This window comes from Oryzias latipes, chromosome 14 (genome assembly GCF_002234675.1).
Source record: "Oryzias latipes chromosome 14, ASM223467v1".
In the NCBI taxonomy this organism is placed as follows: domain Eukaryota; kingdom Metazoa; phylum Chordata; class Actinopteri; order Beloniformes; family Adrianichthyidae; genus Oryzias; species Oryzias latipes.
Window position 1 is genome coordinate 30132947 of NC_019872.2, and position 21872 is coordinate 30154818.

Here is a 21872-nt window from a genome sequence, read left to right on the forward strand (position 1 = left end):
AGTCTGATTCTATCCAGAATGAGGAGACTCTTGGTTAAACTGTGGATGACAGCAACACAAATGAAACGGAAGAACAGTTTTCAGTGAGAAGATCCTCATTCTGAGATCCTTCTCATCCTTTCAGACTCTGGGATGAGTTATTTCTAATTCTAGTGCTTATTAAACACCCGAACCTCAGGTTGTTCAGCCAAATTTTCTTATAGACAGAGACGTGTAAACCGTTTTGGCAGGAGAGTGTAACCCAGGTTACTAGAAGTTGTTAGAGACCACGCCTGGACTATACTGTTGCGTGAGGACGCCATGTGACATCATCACCTGTGGAACTTCCATTATCCTCACAAATTCTTTAGGATGCAATTACCACATGAACAGCAATAGCACGTTCCATTTTCAATGAGCCTCAAGGGAACTGCACCTGTGCCCACCCTCTGTATGGTGTTTCACAGACCTGGACGCCCCACAAACCAGCAGAACCCGTACAGGTCTGTCCCCGTACAACCGTCTTCACTGACCCTTGAAGAAGACTGATCTGATCCACCAACAAGACTTGTTGATGTTGGAGTTTTAGAAAGAACCAGGAGGGTTTGAAGTGATAACACCACAAAAGGTGAAATAAACTTTCTGCAGTTTTATTTGAAGCAGTGAGATGAAGTGAAATAAACGCTTTTTACATCTACTAGCACTCTCGTAAAGAAAAGGACAGCAGTCTCAGAGTTAGCAGATCAAATATTTGCGTCACATTTCTCCTCCTCCTCTTCTTCTTCATCTTCACCGTCGCTGTCCTCCAGCAGGCGGGACTGAAGAGCCAGCCGCTGTGCCACAGCTGTCACCATGGCGGCGCCCTTTCCACTGCCGTCCTCAGAGATCAGGAAAGTTACATCACATTTGGGAGCCAGGAGGCGCACGGCGGCCTGGAGCTCATCGCTGAAGCTGTGGGGGGAGAATTTGGAGGTTTAAGGAAGTGAACCCTCAGCACCTTTATTGGGGGTGGGGGGTGGGGTCACCTCCTCATCTGCACAATCTTCTTTTTGGGAGGAAGACTGACTTTTCTGTTCCTACTGTCATTTTATTATACTGTATTTATCCCACAAGGGGAAATTTGTTCTCCACATTTGACCCCTCCCCTGGGGGGGCGGTGAGCTGCAGCTGAACCGCACTCGGGAGGAAGTAGCGTTAAGGGACTTGCCCAAGGGCCCTCACTGTGTGAAGTTAATTGCTTGTTAACCCTAACCCTGACTAGACTCAGAAATAATCAAGCTCCACCCTTTAAATTGCGCTGTCCATTATTTTGAGCACCGCTGGAGTGGGCGGAGCTAACTCTAGTTGATAGAGTCAGTCCACTTCAGGTTACATGGTGGTCATGGATGGCCCAGCTGACCGGAGCGACTCATCTTTCCTCTGGAAGAAACCATCTCAGATTTTTCAATTCCTCTTAGAGAGACGCAATCTGAGGATTAAATCCTGCCTGGGGTTTAAACTCTGAGCTTTTGGTTAGAGTTTAAACCCCAAAGCAGACCATTTGGAACACAAATCCTCAAATCGGTTCCTTCTCAATGAGACGGTTCAAAGAAAGCCTCTTCATAGACTGGAACCCTCCATCAGTGCGTTCAGGTGTTGACGGGACGGAGACGTCCTTGATGGGAACCGTCCAGCAGAGAACGATGTTTAACTCCACCTAACCAGTGGGACACGTCCTCACAGCATCAAGATTCAGTGGACTCTCCTTACCTGGAGATGTGGCTGCCAGAACACTGGCTGTAACAGAGAATTCTAGAGACCACATCCAGTCAACTGAACCGGTTTGAACTGTTTGAACAGACCTGGACCTTAACAGACCTGGACCGGGACAGACCTGAACCTGAACAAACCTGGACATGAACAAACCTGGACCTGAACAAACCTGGACCAGAACAGACCTGGACCTGAAAAAAACCTGGACCTGAACAAACCTGAACCTGAACAGACCTGGACCTGGACAGACCCTAAGGGACTTCAAGTCTTTTCCTTGAAGACCCCAAACTGTCTCTACATTTCCGCTTCTTCTCTACCTGTGCTTCAATAACGTTGCAGTTTAATATGTACACGTAAATCAGCTTACCAAATTTATATGGTGCAAATTACATACGTGTAAATTCTCTAAAACCCATAGAAAAAGAGCGACAACAACTGCCTATCACTATGTTCTTCTCCTGAACAAACACAGCTGCACCGCGGGCTTCAGAAGAAAACACTGCAGAGCGGAGTGTGAATGTTAAGGACAACTCCAACTTCCCTTCCTCCTTCAATGTGGCTGCAGCGTCGCCGTCATCTACCCCCCCCCCCTCCCCCCCTGTTGGTCTCCCTAACCATCCAGGCGCGGCGCTGGTTCATCTCAAACACGTCTATCTTTGCATTTTCACATGTATTTTCAGTGTGTCTTAGACTAAAGTCAGCTGTCACGCATGTAGGTGTGGGACATTTATTCGGTGCATTTATACGCCGCTGCGCCTAACCGTAACCATAACCATAACCATAACCATAACCCTCCTGCGGGTCCGTGCGGCCCAGAGAAAAGTTCAGCACTGACTGCATGGATTTCGAAAATTACGAGCGGATAAATACATTCTAAGAAGGAAAGTAGGGAACTCCTTAATGTGGTCCGGGGGGGGGGGGTCAGGTTTCCTGCCTTAAATGTTCCCCTGCTTTCAAGCCCGGTCAATGTCACGCCACCAAGAGTCATTTACCCCACTGGTTGGTCAGCTCCACGCACGAAAAAAAAAATGAAAAAGTGTCATTCACAGACTGGCGGGCCGCATTCACATTAAACTTTCACATGAAGGCGGGGGCCGCGAGTTTGAGACCCCTGCCCTAAAGGCTCCGCGTGTCTGCGGCTTTCACGTCTTTTCATGCTACGTCTATGGCGGTAACTCGTTTCCTGATGGCCTTTGGGTCTAACAGCCTCCTTTACGTTTCTGAATGTGTCGACTTCCCGCTCTTACTTTGGATGCTTCCTGTAGACTGTCCCGTCCACCCCCACGGTGGTCTTCAGGTGGTCCAGCCCCCGGTTGATGCGGATGCGGTTGACGATGGTTGCCAGAGCTGCGGCACAGAGCCGAGCGGAGCGCGACGAAACGGTGTCACAAACCAGACGAGCAACACAGGCGTCCACCAGATCCCAGTCCAGGTCCAGCTTGGTCAGAATCTTCTTTGCGTTTTCCAGTCCAGAATCGGGTCTGGACAGCACACAGGGGCAGAAACAACGGGAGCCAATGAGGGACCACGTCAGAGCTCAGCAGAGCTGCACGGAGACCAAAACACTCACTCCTCGATCTCAGAGATGAACCTGGTCTCAAAGCTTCCAGGGGTCAACAGCGCCTCCGAAGGGCAACCTCTGAACAACAGCTTCTCCTCAGTCAGCTTCAGCAGAACCAGACGAACGATTTCCCCCAAATACATGCCGCTGATCATCTTCTCAAACCTGGAGGAACACAGACGTGGAACAGAGTGAATCTCCTTCCAGCATCGCCTCCGCGTCTTTCAGATGATCTGTCCGGTGCGTGTGAACTGTCTGAACTGGTTTCTTGGACCAAATCCGTGTCGTGGATGTTCATGAGGATCAGCATTGAATTCAGAGTCAGAGCATCTCGTCCAGTGGACCTGGATCGTGTTCTACGTTCCAGCAGAAGCACTGAGCAGTTTTTGTTTCTACTCAAACCCCTGACATGATCATCCAGAACCCGTGAGTTCACTTTGGCCCTCCATGCTTCCTGCGGGCGAACTATGTGCCCTGTACAGGTCTGACCATGTCCTACTGCACACAGGTGGGACTGAAGCTTCACTGAACGACCTGGACTAGAAAAACCATTGGGTTTTGTCCGTCAAACATCTCAGGGTAACCCGTCCCGAGTGGAGGAACACGGACAGTTTGTGGGTTTGTGCCGTACGTGTGGACGCCGGGGTTGATGGACGTCTTATCCACCTCCTCATCAAACTCCGTCAGGACGTCTTTGAGGCAGCCGTCGTCCCCGAAGCCCCCCCACTCCGTGTTGATGCACATCCGCCCGTCCTCGCCTTCCACCCGCTTCACGTTCTTCATCTCCTCCATGTAGCAGGCGTTGGTTCCGGTCCCTGCAGACAAACATTCCAGCGTCAGTCTTTATTTTTCATTTCTTTTGGGGGAAATCGTCTCATTTTTTCTAAATTCTCCGTGAGTTCCTGTTCTGATGTCTGCTGTATGTGACCTGTTCCTGTCTGGGATTGGAGAACATCCTGGAGCTCCACAGGGTTCTGGACCCAGAGCTGTGACCTTCATCTGCATCCTCAGAAAACTAGCTTTGGAGGTTTTCCAGCCCTAAACTCCGCCTCCGTCTGGAAGGAAAGTCCAGCTTTGGAGAAGTTTCGACGTTTCTCAAACTTTAACGCTACAAAACTTTCAGTTCTGATCCGTCAGCTGCTCTATGTTTTGTGGGGTTTGGTTCCGTTACCGATGATCATGCCGATCTCACAGCTCTGGTCCCGGTAACCGCAGCTCATCATGGTACCGACTGTATCGTTCACCATGGCAACCGAGCTGATGTCGTAGTCCTGCAGAGACCACAGCACAACTGTCACACGGAGAGACGAGGTTCTGGCACCACGGACCGGCTCAGAACTCACCCCCCTCCTGTGGATGGCCTCTTTCAGTAAGTTGACCACATCCTCCCCCTCTACCCCGGAGCAGTTGAAGCCTTTGGTCCAGCGGATCAGGATGCTCTGCGCACAAAGACTCGACATCAACAGAGACGTGGAGGCTGTGGGAAGACGTTTCTGCCGCTGCAGGACGAGGACGGACCTTATCGATTTCCTTCTGCTCGCAGGGGAAGGAGAAGGTGAACCCGAGAGGGAGGGTCTGACCCCGCAGCTTCTGGGAGTCCAGGAACTCAGCCAGACAGGCAGCGATGTGGTCGAACAGCTGAGTCCACAGATCCACAGGACAAAGAATCAGGGCTTGAACCTGCAGGGACCTGAACTTCTGACAGTTACTGACATCTAAAGGTCAACAGTGCATGTGGAGACAGACGCTGAAAGCAGCAAACTGCTGAGGTTCACTGGTTCTGAGGTTCTGTTCAGAGGAACGGCAGTGTTTTTAGCCGTCACGTGTCTGGCACCTTTTCTCCGGTTCCCAGCATGATGTCCTGCGGAATCGCACAAATCTGACTGTCCATCTTTAGGACTCTCTGCTCCTCCTCCAGCACACGGACGTGAAGAACTCGGAAGTTTGTTCCACCCAGATCCAAAGCCAGGAAGTCTCCTTTCTCTGTGGGAGAAAGAAGCTCAACTGAATCAGAACCTGTTCTGTTTGACCTTACAGACACCCGTTCTACATCAAAGTTCCTCGAAAGCCTTTGTGTCGCAGAGTAGCAGACATTCGTGTTCTCAGGAACATGCTTAACCCTTGTTCTATGTTAGATGACCCCACCCTTCCATTGAGGTGTTCTCCCTACCATGACAAAGGTGGATAAAGGTGGAAAGATTTCATGTAATCCATGGACACCAGTGAAGATCACAAATCATTGAAGAAAAAAGGTTCAGAGCACTGTCTAGTGGGTCTAGATGACCCAACTCCCAATGTTAAAGTGCCTAGGATAGAACAAGGGTTACAGGTCCGGTCCTGGTCTGATCCAGGTCTGGTTTCCTCTGATGGTCCTCCTGGTTCTGCAGGTGTGAACGTTCACCTGAACTTATATTTGGACCTAACAGGAGAACTCTGAGGGTCTCTGTTCTCTTGCAGGTGAACCCTGGTTCAAAGGAAGGAGAACAAAGAGAGGAGGAGCTGTAAGCTCTGTGTGTTTGAAGGAGAACCAAACATCCACATTGTGAATCTGAAGGAGCAGGAACCCTGAAGTAGTTTGGCAATGCATGTGGGGTAATGGAGGAGCAGCGAGGAGCTGCAGGAGCTCCTTCTCTTTTACTGTCCTGATCAGAGCTGGTTTCGGACAATAGCGCCCCCAAACGAACAGCTGCTGGAACTGCAGGATTCTCCTGGAGCCTCACCTGGGGGCAGGTGACCCTTTAGTTGAGGAGTGGATCTGGATCCTCACCTGTGCCATCCGGCGTGGCCCGGACAAACGTGGGCAGCATTTTGACGGAGGCCCGGTGGTGCGAGTGCTTCCCCAGACCTCGGATCATGTCCTTCCTCAGCCGAGCAGAAACGTCCTGAAGCTTCTCCAACGAGAGGCGGAAAGGCTCCAGATGTTTCTGCACCTGCAGGGTGAGAGACAATTCAGAACCAAATGGACCCTGGTTGACCTGGAGGCACAGACGGAACCACCAGGCTGCCAGCATTTTCCTACTGAACCAGTAGGTGGCAGCACTGCATTGTGAGAATTTTTCAAGAAGGAAGAAAAAAATACTGAACGAGATGTAAAAACATCAAAACAGAAACGGTTTGATTCATGTCAGCGTTTTCAAGTGTCCTTATTCTAAACCCGTTCATTTCCTTCTGTGGAGAACCACAAATGACCCAATCTGGTGTTTAGGGGCCTCATTTCTAAAGGTTGCGTACGCACAAAAGAAGGCGTACGCCACTCTCTACGCAATAATTGAGATTTATAAAAAGCAAACTTGAGGGGAAAATGTGCGGTCCTTCACGCAAGCAATATGTTCTGCAATATTGGCATGTTGTGCAATTCATCCTCATAAATAATATAGTTAACAGAACGAAATAATGTACAAAACTGATATTCTCGTTAATGTGTCCGTCTGGAGGAGCAGATATAGGTGCAGACAGACAGATGGATAGATAGAGAGAGATGCATTAATTGTCCACTGGGGAAAGTTGTTTACATAGTAAAACATTTCTTCATAAGCTACAGAATTATGGTATTCATGCATATGCCTTTAGTTTGTTTTATTTTTGATAAAACAATGTATGGCGTATGTCTCAACCATTCAGAAAGCAACAAGAAATTACATTTGCGCTGATCAATTTCCCATTTCCACGTGGATTATTACCGACATCTGTAGCTTGTCAGATGTAATTAAATGGATGGAAATAAAATGCCCCATCACAATGCGTAATGACGCACAATGGCTGATCTTAGAAGATGTGGCAAATGGAAGAATTTGGAGTGAACACATCTTTAGACAGCAAGAAGACTTGCTGGCAAACGAGGACGAATGGCTTAGGAGCCGGTTCCCACTTCCTCCAGCCGTCCTGTTGGACCTCTACGGGCTTTTGGGCCCGGCGTTACAGAGGAGCACTCGGAGGAACCACTCCACTTAAAAGGGATTCCCCAATAATTGCCGCCAGTCTCTCATCAAGAGGGGTCCCCTCCGGTGTCGTCCGGGTGGAGGAAGGGTTCAGGTGAGACCAAAGGAAAGGTGTAGCAGACTGTGGAGAGAGCAGCCAGAGACGGACAGGAGGCAGAGATGGAGATGCTGAGGTTGTCTCTAAAACCAGGATGGATCAGGAATGAGTCCATCAGAGGATCAGATCAGATCTGGAGATCCATGCAGGGAAGCAGAAGGAGACGTTTGAGAGGAGGAACAGTGATGGTGAAAGGATGCTGAGGGGGGAGCTACAGGAAAGAGGAGGAGCAAAGATGTTCATGGATATAGAGAAGGAGGCTGCAGAAGAGAAGGTTAGATGGGGGTGGAGCTTGCTGTGGCGCCCCCTGAAGGAAACAGCTGGAAGACAAGGAAGAAGGTCAATTTGTTTTATTTAGAAATAACTTTGAAATTTACTCTAAAAGCTGCAAAAAAACACAAAATGACAAAGTACAAACAGTAAATAATAAAAATAAAGAGTAATAATATTTTCTCTCTTCACAAACATGCAAACGGTTCTGGAGCAGAAAGATGGTCGTGAAAGTTCTGCTGCAGGTCCAGTGATGAAGGGAACCCCCCCCAGCAGAACAATTAGCCACGTGAGATACCACGCCAGGCTGGGGGGGGGGGGGGGTTATGGTTAAAAGCTGCAGTTGAGGATCAGAAAACGCCACGCATGATGATCAGAATGGAAGACGGTGGTTTTGTTGTTTTTGTCGTGTCAGAAGATCCGAAAAAACAGAATTTGACCTCAAGCTGCACCTAAAACACAAAAGACGTCCTCATTATGAAGCAAAAAGGGATTTACTTTCTGTCTCCGCTTCTGATTCATGAAAACATTCCAGACATGAAAGATGTAATCCCATCATGCAGGAAAACCCCAGCAGATTATAAATGGGATTATTTACATGAACTAGTGAAAAATCTTCTTTCTTCTCCAGTGGGATCATTGACTGTATGATAGAACTGGACTGAGCTGTTGTGACGTCGCCCACAGAAAACGCCTTTCCTCCGGCTCCGGCCAAACCAAATCACCGTTGTTCTGCAATATGGACGTCGCCATGTTGGAGCCAGACGACAGTGATTGGTCCGAGTTGGTCTGAGTCGACGTTTCTACGGTAACTGCTGTCGCCAAGCAGGAGTGAGCGTTTTAATAGTCCACACCCCTTCATTGAAATAATCTGTCAATCAAATGTTTGAAGTGGAGCCAGCGGGCACCAGATGCTTCTATTGAGGCGTCTGATTGGTCAGTTTTGAACTTGAATAACTTGCAATAAAGAAAAAATATCAGAGGATTGTCAGGAAGATGTCAAAAAAAGTATCAGATCCAGAACGGTTCTTCTGACCAACAGAACCACTGAGGAACAGCTGTTTATTTCTCTGTAGACGTCTGTGGGACTTTGGCTTCTTGGAGCAACTTCCTGTTTGGAACGCCAGGGGGGAGGAGTCACAATCAGAGGGTAGGATCCATGATACGTCCTGATGCGGGTCTGACTGGACCTTAAGGTCTGTAGTTGTCTGGGGGGGGGTCTGGTACCAGTCTGACACCGTCGTCCCGTCGTGATGCTTTCAAGTGGAGACGGTTCAGAACCATGAGTCCCAGATCCCAGAACTTCAGCCTGAAGGAGCTCAAAGTTCCAGCTGAGGGCACCAGCAGAGGATTGTGGGTATTTTTCTTGGCAGCTGTGGTTTCTTTCCCCAGCGTCACACATGTCTGTTTCACCACACCTGTCTGACATACCTGAGGCAGGTTGGGACAGTTCTGGGGGCAGGTCCGGGTCTGCCAGGAGCCTTCAGGATGAGGAGACAGTTTGGATGAAGGGTTTGGGATTTGGATCAGGTCTCTGAGTCAGCAGTAGTTTTCCAGCCAGCATGTCTGGGCACGTCTGCCGCCACGGCGTGATGGCTCATGGGGGCGGAGCCACCAGAGCTGAACTTTCTGCTTCCTTTCTCAACATGTATGTTTGGTTTCAATCAAACTCCTGAACAAGTGAAGACTGACGCTGAAAGAGACGCAGACTCCATGTCCATCCAGAGGACCTCCTTCAAACAGCCAGAGCTCCACAGATCTGTCCCTGTGTTCATCTAGATCCTAGGACTGGATTCAGACCGGACACATTTGGTCCACTCAAAGTGAATCAGAGTTTATTTCCCCCGATAATCTGGAACAGTTTCAGTCTGAACACACCCTAAGCGGTTCCTGGTCCCAGACCACCTCCAAAGACGGGTCAGAGACCGGGACCAGGAACCGCTCTCTGACCCGTCTTTGGAGGTGGTCCCGGTTTGTTTCCAATTGGACCGAGCTTCGGTTCCCTCTGAGATTGATCAGTCTGAAAACAATCCATCCCAGGAGTGGAACGACTGGACCGAACCAGCCACCGTAGCTGGGCATTATGGGATGTGAACAGAGTAGAAAGGAAGCAACCAAGACGACGAGTCACAACGTGATCCACATCACTTCTCACTGTTTTCCTGACCATCTACACATCATGAACACGGATCAGCGTTCCTTCTGAGCCGCCGTCTCCTCGGTAACCGGCGTGCAGCACGACTCCACCAAAGTGAAAAGTGTTGGACCTGACGTTGATCCAGAAGCGCTCAGTGAAATATAAAGTTTGAATCTGTGAATTATGCCAACAAGGACTGCAAACGCAGGACTTCCATTATTTCTGGCTGTTATTATTATTATTTCTCCTGACCAATGAGTGAAGAGGCCTTCAGTCACATGGTTTGGTTTACAAGCTTTGGTTTGAAATGGAAAAGTCCGCGTGACGGCGGTCTGAATACAGACCAAACGGGTGGTTCAGGACTTGATCTGGACCTACGGACATTTCCAGTCTCAATACACTCGAAGACTTTGAAAAAACGGAAATAAAATCCAGAAAACGGCACTTCCTGCCTTCAAACTGAACGACAGAATCCTCACAGCAACAGTAAGAGAACGAGAAGTATGATTCATAATGTTGCATTCTGGGAATGAAAGTTGTAGGACGTCCATGTTTCAAATGTTACCGCCTGGATTCATGATGATTCTGCTGCAGCACATGCTGACATGAAGAGCCTCCAGTTTAGGAAAAAGTCAACACGCTTGTGTGGACGATTGTGTTGACATGAAAATGTCAGCCACAGACAAGTTATCTATCAGTACTTTAGTAGAAAACTTGACTGAATTTTATTTTTGTTCGAAGGACAAAAAACTGTTTCTGCTGCTGTTTTTTGGCTTTGATCCCCCCCCCCCCCCCCCCCCCTCCCTCCCTCCTTCTGTTTACATCTTGGAGCTAAAATGTTTCATGAAGTCTTTTCAGCTTAAAAACCTGAATCTTCTGCTGCGGCTTTTTGTTCCTCACCAAAGAAGTCTTGAAATCCTCAGAGATCCGGGATCTGGAGGGAGGAAGCGTGTGCACGGTCTCATGGATTTGAAATCTGACGCACAAACATCCTCAAAGGAGGTGCTGCAAACGCGTCCAAAGCTCTGAGTCACACAAGCAGTGCTGGACTTTGATTTGACCTCAAAAGTTCTGGAGAATTCCGGCAGACACCCAGAAACTTGAAGAAGTTCCAGGCTAACGGAAAGACGCAGAGCGACACAGGAAGCAAAAGATCTGAAATATCCAGAACCAGCAGAACCAGAGCAGAGAGTCCGGCTTCCTCAGAGCTGAAGGTTTTCATTAGAACAGTCAGATCTGTGCGTCTGACTGTGACCACGTTCAGGAGCTGAGAAGATCCGATTCCTTCACATCTCCATTCCAGACCGGTCCAGAATCTGCCTTCATCGTCACGTCTGCTCTGCAGTCCTCCTCATCACCTGATCACCTGATCCGGGGGGGTCAGACTCATTTTCACTGAGGGCCACATCAGCATGGTTGTCCTCAAAGGGCCAGATGTAACTTATACATGTAACTAAATGTAATGAAAAATAAATGTAACTACTCCTTAATGTTAAATACCTCATTATTTATTTATTCTAACTTTTTAAAGAGACAATTCCAGTTGCATAGAAAACATCTGTTTGCTTGTTATTCTAGCATAAATCCTTCTACATTAGATTCTGTCAGGTTAGGTTATGTGGACAGAGTTTAAGTCCTGATGTATAGCTGACTAATCCAACATTTAAGTCCAATTCCCCCTAGAGATGAATAAATACACACCAGATTTTATTTTAAGAAATTTAAGACTTTTATCCTCTGGCGGGCCACATACAATGACATGGGGGGCCACATTTGGCCCCCGGGCCTTGAGCTTGACACATGTGGCCTAATCAATTGATCACCTGTCCCCCCTGCTTCTGCAGGAAATATTTTTGAAATCCTGCTCTGCTGGTCTAAACCTGTTTGGACCCGGCCCCGCCCTGGAATTGCCCCTGCCTGTCCTTTCTCTTGCCAGTCTTCACAGAAACCCTGGATCTGGACTGGGTCTGGGATCTGTTCCTCAGACTTCCTCACAAGAGAGTCCCTCCTCTGGCCCTGTTTGCCCCCCCTGGCCTGTTCAGGGGCGCTCAGGTGAACAGGTGATCATGGGAACTGCCCCCGTGTGGAGGATCTGGTCCTGTGCCTGCATGGTCGTCTGTCTGGGCTGTGCTGCATTTTGGGATTCCGCTTTTCCTGACATGACCAACCAGGAAAACCAGATTCAGAGAAACCTGACAGCACATTCCTGAGCGGCTCATCAGGTGAACCCCGCACACCTGAGCTCAGGAACAGGTGCAGCAGCTCTCACCTCTCCAGGTTTGTGATTGGATGTTCCAGTACCTTGCTGAGCATGTCCGGAGGGATGCCGTCCAGGTGCAGGGTCGCCGTGTCGCCGCTCATCTTGACCTTTTGGTGGACGTCTGTTCTGGTGCTTTGACCTGAGGAGTGAAAAGGAGACTTCAGGTTCCTGTTCAGCAGCCTGCCCCTCCCCCACCAGGAGGAGGGAATCAAGGAGCTGCAGAGAACGCAGGTCGAACAGGTTGGAATGAAGAACAGCTACTTTCATTCAGAACCACAACCAGAAACTGGAACCCAGCAGAACCCAACCTCAGCTCAGCAGGCCTCTGGCCTGAACCGCCTCTGTGGTTCTTCAGGATCCATCTCTTTCTTACACTGTCACAGCTGATCCAGGAGGGCTCCAGAACCAAGTCTAGTCTGTTCCGGAGAGAATGGCATCTTCAGCAAAGAAGTCTGGAGCTGTGCAGCTGAAGTCTGGATTCTAGAGATCCAGGAAAAAGTTTCTGAAAATATTAAAGCGGGGGTTGGGGGCTCCAAACAGATCCCAGACACTAGTCTGGACCCGACAGGGCAGAATCTGGGCTTGGCTCACCAGGACTGGAGTCCTGGGATTGGATGGTCTCAGGGTTGCATCAGAGACTAAACTCTCCACGGTTTCATAATCTTTTACCCAATTCTGATGCTGAAAGTCTAAACATCACTTCTGCTTTGTCTCTGTGGCTGCAGAAGGTCACGGGCTGCAGGGAGAAAAGCAGAACCTCCACCGAGATCGGACTCCAACCTTCCTCTGCTTTGGTTGAAATGGTTTCAGAGAAGCACTGATGATGATGATGATGATGATGATGTCACTCATGGAGCCAGAACCCTGTAACCCTTGTTCTATCCTATGACCCCCCCCCCCTTCCATTGACGTGTTCTCTCTACCATGACAAAGGTGGATAAAGGTGGAAAGATTTCATGTAATCCATGGACACCAGTGAAGATCACAAATCATTGAAGAAAAAAGGTTCAGAGCACTGTCTAGTGGGTCTAGATGACCCAACTCCCAACGTTAAAGTGCCTAGGATGGAACAAGGGGTTAAGGTTTTTCAGACAGGAACTCTCACTTCCTCTGCGGTTTTCAGAGAACGTTCCCCGAGGTTTTCAAAAAGTTCCAGTGTGGACCCATGGAGAAGGTTTTGGAGGACATTTGGTTCCAGTTGTTCCTCTGAGCCTCTTTGCCAGAAGAAGCTGTGAAGCGTCTGAAGCAGAGCCGCAGTTCAGCTGAACCAGTCAGACCGGGTTCTGGTTCAGCTCGGCTCATTTTCTCTGGAGCTTCTGCGTCTGAGTGTAAAGGCTGCAATAGGTTCCTCTCTGGTTCCCGAACTGGATGATGATGATGATGGTGGCAGAGTAAAAGTCCTTTCACGTCACACCTCAAGGCGCAACTCCAAACTTTTTTCCTTCAAACTTCTTCCAGGAGACAGAGATCCATTAAGAACTGCTGAGGATGAAGAGGAGCCGCTGCTCCTCTTCATCCTCAGCAGATGACCTGAAACTAGTTTCTGCTTCACAGACTTGCGGAGGAACTCACCTTTGCTCGGGCGCGCACCTTCCCTGATGAATGCGCGCGGCGTGGAGGATCGGGAAGTGTCGACTCCCCGCTGATGTCGCAACGGTAGGCGCGCAGGGAGGCGGGGACGCGCAGCTCTGACGGCGGAACCGCTGGTTGCACATAAGAAGGCTCGAGGAGGAGGAAGAAGAGGATGAAGACGGCGCGGCTCGTGCGTAAATGCGCGTCACCGCAGCCTCCTTAATCTCCATAAACAGTGTCAGATAAGTGAGGAAGGCGTGAGGATCACAGATGAAACTTGGATTATCACAGATTACGGAGACAGTGTTACCCTTGTGTTATTTTAGATGACCCCCCCCCTTCCATTGACGTGTTCTCCCTACCATGACAAAGGTGGATAAAGGTGGAAAGATTTCATGTAATCCATGGACACCAGTGAAGAGCACAAATCATTGAAGAAAAAAGGTTCAGAGCACTGTCTAGTGGGTCTAGATGACCCACCTCCCAATGTTAAAGTGCCTAGGATAGAACAAGGGATAATAATAACAATGATAATAATAATGCATTTTATTTATATGGCGCCTTTCTAGACACCTAAGGTCACCTTACAGATACAAAACAATTAAAAACAATTAAAAGAAAGAAACATTAGTTCAAAAAAAATAAAAACGATAGAATGATAAATTAATTAGGGTGGATATTGTAGCGATCTGGGGTTTAGCCCCGCCTTCAGCCCCTAAGACTCATGGGAAGTGGGGAATCATGGGTGAAAACCATGAGTGAGAGGGCTGGAAGCAGAAGTAAAAATCCATGCTGTTTGGCTGTCTGTGTGTGATCAATTACATGGGCATTGATGCAGAAAAGGTGACTTTGTTTCTCTTCCTGTGTCCTCCTCTCTGAGACTGTCCGGGTCGTGTGGTGGGCGGAGCACAGACAGTTCTTCAGTGAAGCATCTTAAATAGCAATGGGGCCATACTAATGTTCCAGTTGGGTCATTACAATATGCTTGTATGAAAAGGTGGGTTTTCAGATTTTTAGCTAACTGTGGGAGTGAGATCATGTTCCATAGACCTGAAGGAAGGAAGTTCCAGAGCTGGGGGGCAAAGCAGCTGAATGAAAAACTGGAAAAATATTCTGTTTTGGTCTTGGAAAGTAATGTTACTTCCTTGAGTTTCTGCAGATAAACCCAAATCCTCCAGGAGCTCCACCCCCAGCATGAACTGTTCCAGTGGTGTGGGGGGGGGACACAGGTCACAACCTGACCACTGTCTTTATTCGGACTTTCAGTTCAACTTAAAGTGACCGAGTCAGTTCACCAGGTAACCACTAGGGGCGCCATGACAAAGAAACCAGACTGTGGATGAAAACCTACGTGTCCTCACCTGTTAGACTCAAGGAAATGATTGACAGCAGCAGCCACACACGCCAAAGGGGGCGTGGCCTTTAGTGGCAGGGATAACCTGAGGGTGGGAGCCTGAAGTGGGAGGGGCTGTTTTCTTCACCTATCTGGTCTCAGACCGCATCTGAGCAGAAGAAAGCTGATTGGATCCACACCACCACGTTGCCATGGAAACCGCATGTAGACCCAGGTGTGTGGAGCGGGCCTTTGAACCCGCCTTCCTACAGAACACGATGAGTCATGCAGACGTGGGCGACTCGGTTTCAGAGCTCTGCGGGTCAGAACTGGCAAATTCTGTTAGTGGAAGGCAAAAAGTTCTAGCTTTGCTGAACGTTCCCTCATGTCAGTGTTCTAGGTTGCCATGGTAACACCATCATAAAGTTTTTAGCCTGGTTCTGGGCATTTTACTCGGATCTTCTGACACCCCAGATGTCTGGGTCCATCCAAGACGACCAGAGGAACCGTTCTGGATCTGTGCTTGGTGATCCTCTTTTTCTGTAGTTCAAGTTCTAAACGGACCAATCAGACGCCTCAGTAAAAGTAGGTGGAGCCTGCTGGCCCACCACGTTCAACGTTTGACAGCTTTCATGTAGCCCACTTTAAAGTGGTGGGGGCGTGGCCTTCCAACAACCTCACTCCTGATTGGAGAGTGGTTGCTATAGAAAGGTAGCACCAATCACTGCTTAGTAACGACGTCCGGCTCCAACATGGCGGCGTCTGTTGCATGAAAAACTAGCGACTGAAGTGACAGTTTAGCTGGATGGCAAAGAACCGTCCAGTAAATGGATAAAATAGAAAGCTGATCTGGTTCTACTTTTTCTATTGCTGTGGGTTTATTGTGCTTTTACTGAAGCCGCTCCTCTGAGTTTATTCAGTGATTCTGTTGCTAAGACAACAGGAGGATCCAGGGTGACGGACGTCTCTGGAAACAGGGGGCGGGGCCAGCTTCGCCAAAGACGGACGGTTCCGCACCGGGAAAAACGTCACAGAAGCTCCCAATCCACAAATCTGTGCTGCGTTCACTTGCAGTGGGATAATGGAGCTTCAGGTTCAGTCAGAACCCGGATTCCAAGCTCTCAGCCTGAACGTCAGCCTCGACCAGCAGGGGGCGCTCATTCGTTTGTTCTGCTGCGTCGGACCTCGGGTCTGTGTTCTGGATCCTTTGGACCAATCAGCTGCAGTGCAGGACACGGACCTCCCCAAGGGTTGCAGAACCTCCCTGAGAGACCTCCATATGAGGAGAACCCGCTGAAGGGATGGACAGAGGGGCTGATGGGTATTTTTAAACTTCTAAGGTCCTGTGGTAAAACCATCTTCAGATACCGAATCAAATGCATTCAGTCTGTGAAGATCAAAGTCTTTTATTTTATAAGAAAATAAAGAAACCTTCAAATTAAATTTGCTTAAGTTTGTGTTTTAATCAGTTTTGTGCGAAAAGTTTCCTCCAGGATCAGAAACTGAAGACCAGGTCCAGCTGGAGATAAAGACCTCTAAGCAACTGGAGCTGAGGGGAGGGATCTGAAGAAGACGAGGCAGAACATTCAGTTTCTGTTTGACGATGACAGCGGGGTTTGAACCTGTTCTCCATTCAGACCTGAGGATCCAGAGGGAAAGCTACAACTGTCATCTCCTCCTCTGGCTGGGCTTCTTGGCCCGATTCTGCTTCTTGAAGTCGACTAGGCAGTCCGTGACCTCAGAGATGGGAGTCAAGGTTCTGATGGGGGAGTCAGTGACCCGGGAGGCGTCGGGGTCGTCGTTGCGCAGGTCGATGACATCACTGAAAGATGAAAGCAAAGACATGAAGCTTCAAAGCAGGATCAAAGAGCTCCGGGTCTTTCTGACAGTGTCCCCATCTCCAGATGCAGACGGTTCTGAAGAAGTTCTACTGGACTGGAACCTTTGGACTCGGTGAAGATCAAACTTTGAACCTGAAAGTTCTGCACAGAGCTACAGGAAACCGCTTCCTTCCAAACAGAAAAAGCTCTTACTCGGGCTGGACTTTGGACCCGGATGCTTGGAGATCTGTGGAAACACAAAGAGACCGGCTGAGAACATGAGGTCCAGCTACACGGATCCTCATTTCCGCGGCAGAGGCGTGGCGAGGAAACAAACGGCGAGGAGCCCCCCTTCCTCTGACTCCAGACGAAGGAGAACAAGGTCAGAGAGGCTCTGTTGTCGGGACAACGATAAGAACGTCAGACACGGCATAATGACCTCCTCATCAAAACAGACTCCCATCAGGAGGGCGGCGGCGCTTTGGCCCCCGCAGCGCCACTTCATGTATGTCATCATGACACGTCTGTCAGATCAGACGAGCGTCTCTGGATTCAAGATCAAATGCAAACAAAGGGCAGAACCCAGAACCTTTGGACCATCTACCAGTTAGAGAGCTGACGTTCAGCCGCTCCCCGTCATACAGAGACTTCTTCTGAAAACCTTTGGAGGTTCTGTAGATGAGCCGTGGGAAATTCACCATTGGACTTTGGGGAACCAGGTTCTGACGTTCTCCATGTGTTTGCTGAACCGGATCAGCAGCCAGAGCTCTCTTTCCTCTAATTGGTGTAAAATCAGTTTTTCATCTTTTTCATTTTCTGTTCTTCTGACAAAAAATTTTTTGTTTGTCTATGAATAAAACGACCTGCAGCTAACGTGCAGGAACAGGTTCTATGCTGGACGGCAGACCACTCCACCACGCTGTACTGACTGAGAGCGACCACAAGAGGTCACTACAGAGGCAGCAGTTAAACCTCCACCCCGTGGGTCATTTGACAGAACTGTTAGAACTCGCTTTATTTTCCGGATGTCGTCAGTAAAAGTTTGAGGCTGGACTTCCTCCAGCTCAAAGTTTGCTCCTCTGACCACATGGAAGCATCACAGCTTCATGAGCTTCACAGACTCTCTGTCACATCCCTGCTGGCACAGTGAGGACGAAGGAACCTTCAAAATAAAAGCCTCACCTGCGCTCCTGCTCTCGGTGTCCTGCAGCGCCGACAGCAGGTTCCCCTTCTGAGGGTTTGGAGAGGAAGAGTTAAAGATGGAAGCTGCAACCGCAGGAGCAGAAAAGAGCAGAAGACGGGGCGAGGCGGCTCACAGCTGCAAGCTTGGACCTCCGGCGCCGGATGCAGAGCTCCGTGTGGTGGCTGTACTCTCTGAGAGGAATGGCGCTCTGGCAGATGAAGCACTTCTCTAAAATCCTGAGGATCAAAGTGGGTCAGAGGTGTTCTTCTCTAGAACTTACTGGTTCTCCTGACTTTACAGTTCTACAGGGAGGTCCTGTAAAGCAGGGCTGGGGAGCTGCTGGAGGTTTTTCAGAGTCAGAGCAGCTGACTCTGAGGTCCTCCTCTGGAACACCTCTGACCCCTCCAAAGGTCAAAACCTTGGTAAAGCTCACATGACTTCTGCTGACCTGCAGGCGTCTGACGGCTGGCTGCTCTCTGCTGCCTCTGCTCTCCTCGCTCTTTGCCGTCGAGGCTTCGGGGACTCTGTGGAGGAGAATCACAGCTGGAGAAAACAGCAGCATCCGGGTTCTTCAGGGGTTCTGCTCAGGAGGAGGAGCTGCAGCGCTGGCCCAAAAACCCAGCAAGGAGCAGAGACTCAGAACCCTGAGGAATCCTCATCTCCTGCGTTTGACCTTCATCACACGGACCAGCAGCGGTCTGAGTCCATCCAGAACCTCAGAATCTGGAGTCCAGACCGCCTGACAGACTCTGGACTCTGTCAAACACCCCAAGGCGAAGGTGATGAAGGAGAACTTCATCCCCCAGCCAGAAAACAGCCCCCTACCCACCTCCACCATGCCCAGGGTCCAGACCCCACCCACCGAGAGACCAGCATCCCACCTCCACCCAAGGATCCTGAGGCTCTGTCGGCGTCCTGGACCTCCAAACCCTCATCATGCACTAATCTGTCCCGGTTAGTCCTGGGGGGACTTCTGTCCCAGCCATCCTCCGCCGTTACCTTGGAAACCTGAGAGGCTCGTCCCATCATCCGCCACCCCCCCGTTGCAGAATGCAGCGTGCATCTCAATGTCGCCGGCAGGGAAGGACAGCTGACAGATGGGGCAGTCCACCGAGGTGGGGGGGCTGCCGGGGACCACAGCTGCCTCTGAAGTGGGATCTCCTGCTTCTGTCACCTCCACCCCCCCAGGAGATGCAGGACCTCGGTCCACAGTTTGTGCTGAGCCTGAAAACGACAAACATCTCCTTCCAGGGTGGGGGTCTCATCTGCAGTCAACATGGGGGGGTTGTGTCTGGTTACCGTCACTATGATCATCCTGCAGGATCACCTGGACCTCCGGCGGCTCAGGGCATCCAGGAAAAGGCTGCAGGACAAAGGTTTTTGTTTGAAAAGCTTCAACAGTTCTGTGGTTCTACTGTAAATGACCAGAGGAACCAGAGAACTTTAGGTTCTGCTGCAGATGACCTGAGGAACCAGAGAACTTTAGGTTCTGCTGCAGATGACCAGAGGAACCAGAGAACTTTAGGTTCTGCTGCTGATGACCAGAGGAACCAGAGAACTTTAGGTTCTGCAGGTTCTGCTGCAGATGATCAGAGGAACCAGATAACTTTAGGTTCTGCTGCAGATGACCTGAGGAACCAGATAACTTTAGGTTCTGCTGCAGATGACCAGAGGAACCAGAGAACTTTAGGTTCTGCTGCAGATGACCTGAGGAACCAGAGAACTTTAGGTTCTGCTGCAGATGACCAGAGGAACCAGAGAACTTTAGGTTCTGCAGGTTTTGCTGCAGATGACCAGAGGAACCAGAACACTTTAGGTTCTGTAGGTTCTGGTGCAGATGACCAGAGGAACCAGAGAACTTTAGGTTCTGCTGCAGATGACCAGAGGAACCAGAACACTTTAGGTTCTGTAGGTTCTGCTGCAGATGACCAGAGGAACCAGAACACTTTAGGTTCTGTAGGTTCTGCTGCAGATGACCAGAGGAACCAGAGAACTTTAGGTTCTGCTGCAGATGACCAGAAGAACCAGAGAAATTTACGTTCTGCAGGTTCTGCTGCAGATGATCAGAGGAACCAGAGAACTTTAGGTTCTGCAGGTTCTGCTGCAGATGACCAGAGGAACCAGATAACTTTAGGTTCTGCAGGTTCTGCCGCTGATGATCAGAGGAACAAAAGAACTTTAGGTTCTGCTGCAGATGACCAGAGGAACCAGAGAACTTTAGGTTCTGCAGGTTCTGCCGCTGATAACCAGAGGAACCAGAGAACTTTAGGTTCTGTAGGTTCTGCTGCAGATGACCAGAGGAACCAGAGAAATTTAGGTTCTGCAGGTTCTGCTGCAGATGACCAGAAGAACCAGGGAACTTTAGGTTCTGCAGGTTCTGCTGCTGATGACCAGAGGAACCAGAAAACTTTAGGTTCTGCTGCAGATGACCAGAAGAACCAGAGAAATTTACGTTCTGCAGGTTCTGCTGCAGATGATCAGAGGAACCAGAGAACTTTAGGTTCTGCAGGTTCTGCTGCAGATGACCAGAGGAACCAGAACACTTTAGGTTCTGTAGGTTCTGCTGCAGATGACCAGAGGAACCAGAAAACTTTAGGTTCTGCTGCAGATGACCAGAAGAACCAGAGAAATTTACGTTATGCAGGTTCTGCTGCAGATGATCAGAGGAACCAGAGAACTTTAGGTTCTGCAGGTTCTGCTGCAGATGACCAGAGGAACCAGATAACTTTAGGTTCTGCAGGTTCTGCCGCTGATGATCAGAGGAACAAAAGAACTTTAGGTTCTGCTGCAGATGACCAGAGGAACCAGAGAACTTTAGTTTCTGCAGGTTCTGCTGCAGATGATCAGAGGAACCAAAGAACTTTAGGTTCTGCAGGTTCTGCCGCTGATAAACAGAGGAACCAGAGAACTTTAGGTTCTGCAGGTTCTGCTGCAGATGACCAGAGGAACCAGAGAAATTTAGGTTCTGCAGGTTCTGCTGCAGATGACCAGAAGAACCAGGGAACTTTAGGTTCTGCAGGTTCTGCTGCAGATGATCAGAAGAACCAGAGAACTTTAGGTTCTGCAGGTTCTGCTGCAGATGATCAGAGGAACCAGAGAACTTTAGTTTCTGCAAGTTCTGCTGCAGATGATCAGAGGAACCAGAGAACTTTAGGTTCTGCAGGTTCTGCTGCAGATGATCAGAGGAACCAAATAACTTTAAGATCTGCTGCAGATGACCAGAGGAACCAGAGAACTTTAGGTTCTGCAGGTTCTGCCGCTGATAACCAGAGGAACCAGAGAACTTTAGGTTCTGCAGGTTCTGCTGCAGATGACTGAAGGAACCAGAGAAATTTAGGTTCTGCAGGTTCTGCTGCTGATGACCAGAGGAACCAGAAAACTTTAGGTTCTGCTGCAGATGATCAGAAGAACCAGAGAACTTTAGGTTCTGCAGGTACTGCTGAAGATGACCAGAGGAACCAGAGAACTTTAGGTTCCGCTGCAGATGACCAGAAGAACCAGAGAACTTTAGGTTCCGCTGCAGATGACCAGAAGAACCAGAGACCTTTAGGTTCTGCAGGTTCCTCTGCTGATGACCAGAGGAACCAGAAAACTTAAGGTTCTGCTACAGATGACCAGAGGAACCAGAGAACTTTAGGTTCTGCCGCTGATAACCAGAGGAACCAGAGAACTTTAGGTTCTGCAGGTTCTGCTGCAGATGACCAAAGGAACCAGAGAAATTTAGGTTCTGCAGGTTCTGCTGCTGATGACCAGAGGAACCAGAAAACTTTAGGTTCTGCTGCAGATGATCAGAAGAACCAGAGAACTTTAGGTTCTGCAGGTACTGCTGAAGATGACCAGAGGAACCAGAGAACTTTAGGTTCCGCTGCAGATGACCAGAAGAACCAGAGAACTTTAGGTTCCGCTGCAGATGACCAGAAGAACCAGAGACCTTTAGGTTCTGCAGGTTCCTCTGCTGATGACCAGAGGA

The 21872-nt window shown here is 49.4% G+C and overlaps 2 protein-coding genes across 7 annotated transcripts in view; both read right to left on the minus strand.

Annotated features, from left to right (window-relative positions):
- Positions 1–611: 611 nt before the first annotated feature.
- Positions 612–13758, minus strand: LOC101165960 (hexokinase-2). Of its 3 annotated transcripts, none has more exons than XM_004086614.4 (11): positions 13567–13758; positions 12036–12133; positions 6060–6222; positions 5127–5275; positions 4811–4930; positions 4636–4731; positions 4464–4563; positions 3924–4107; positions 3302–3457; positions 2979–3212; positions 612–930 (listed from the first exon to the last, which is right to left on the minus strand). In XM_004086614.4, exons 2-11 carry the CDS (start codon positions 12093–12095, stop codon positions 723–725), a joined length of 1470 nt encoding a protein of 489 aa, XP_004086662.2. In that variant the 5' UTR covers positions 12096–12133; positions 13567–13758; the 3' UTR covers positions 612–722. The 3 variants fall into 3 exon arrangements, with proteins under 3 accessions (XP_004086662.2, XP_020557491.1, XP_020557492.1); XM_020701832.2 differs by lacking the exon at positions 13567–13758 and adding an exon at positions 12368–12755; XM_020701833.2 differs by lacking the exon at positions 13567–13758 and adding an exon at positions 12303–12322.
- Positions 13759–16289: 2531 nt separating this feature from the next.
- Positions 16290–21872, minus strand: part of uimc1 (ubiquitin interaction motif containing 1) — a 41822-nt gene continuing 36239 nt past the window's right edge. For all 4 annotated transcript variants that reach the window (XM_023962919.1, XM_023962918.1, XM_023962917.1 and 1 more), the window contains exons 15-22: positions 19202–19265; positions 18902–19126; positions 18351–18426; positions 18036–18138; positions 17902–17950; positions 16933–16966; positions 16539–16721; positions 16290–16462 (exon numbers count right to left, since the gene is read on the minus strand). In XM_023962919.1, the coding sequence (XP_023818687.1) occupies positions 16568–16721; positions 16933–16966; positions 17902–17950; positions 18036–18138; positions 18351–18426; positions 18902–19126; positions 19202–19265 (705 nt within the window). In that variant the 3' untranslated portion in view covers positions 16290–16462; positions 16539–16567. The remainder of the gene's footprint in view (positions 16463–16538; positions 16722–16932; positions 16967–17901; positions 17951–18035; positions 18139–18350; positions 18427–18901; positions 19127–19201; positions 19266–21872) is intronic.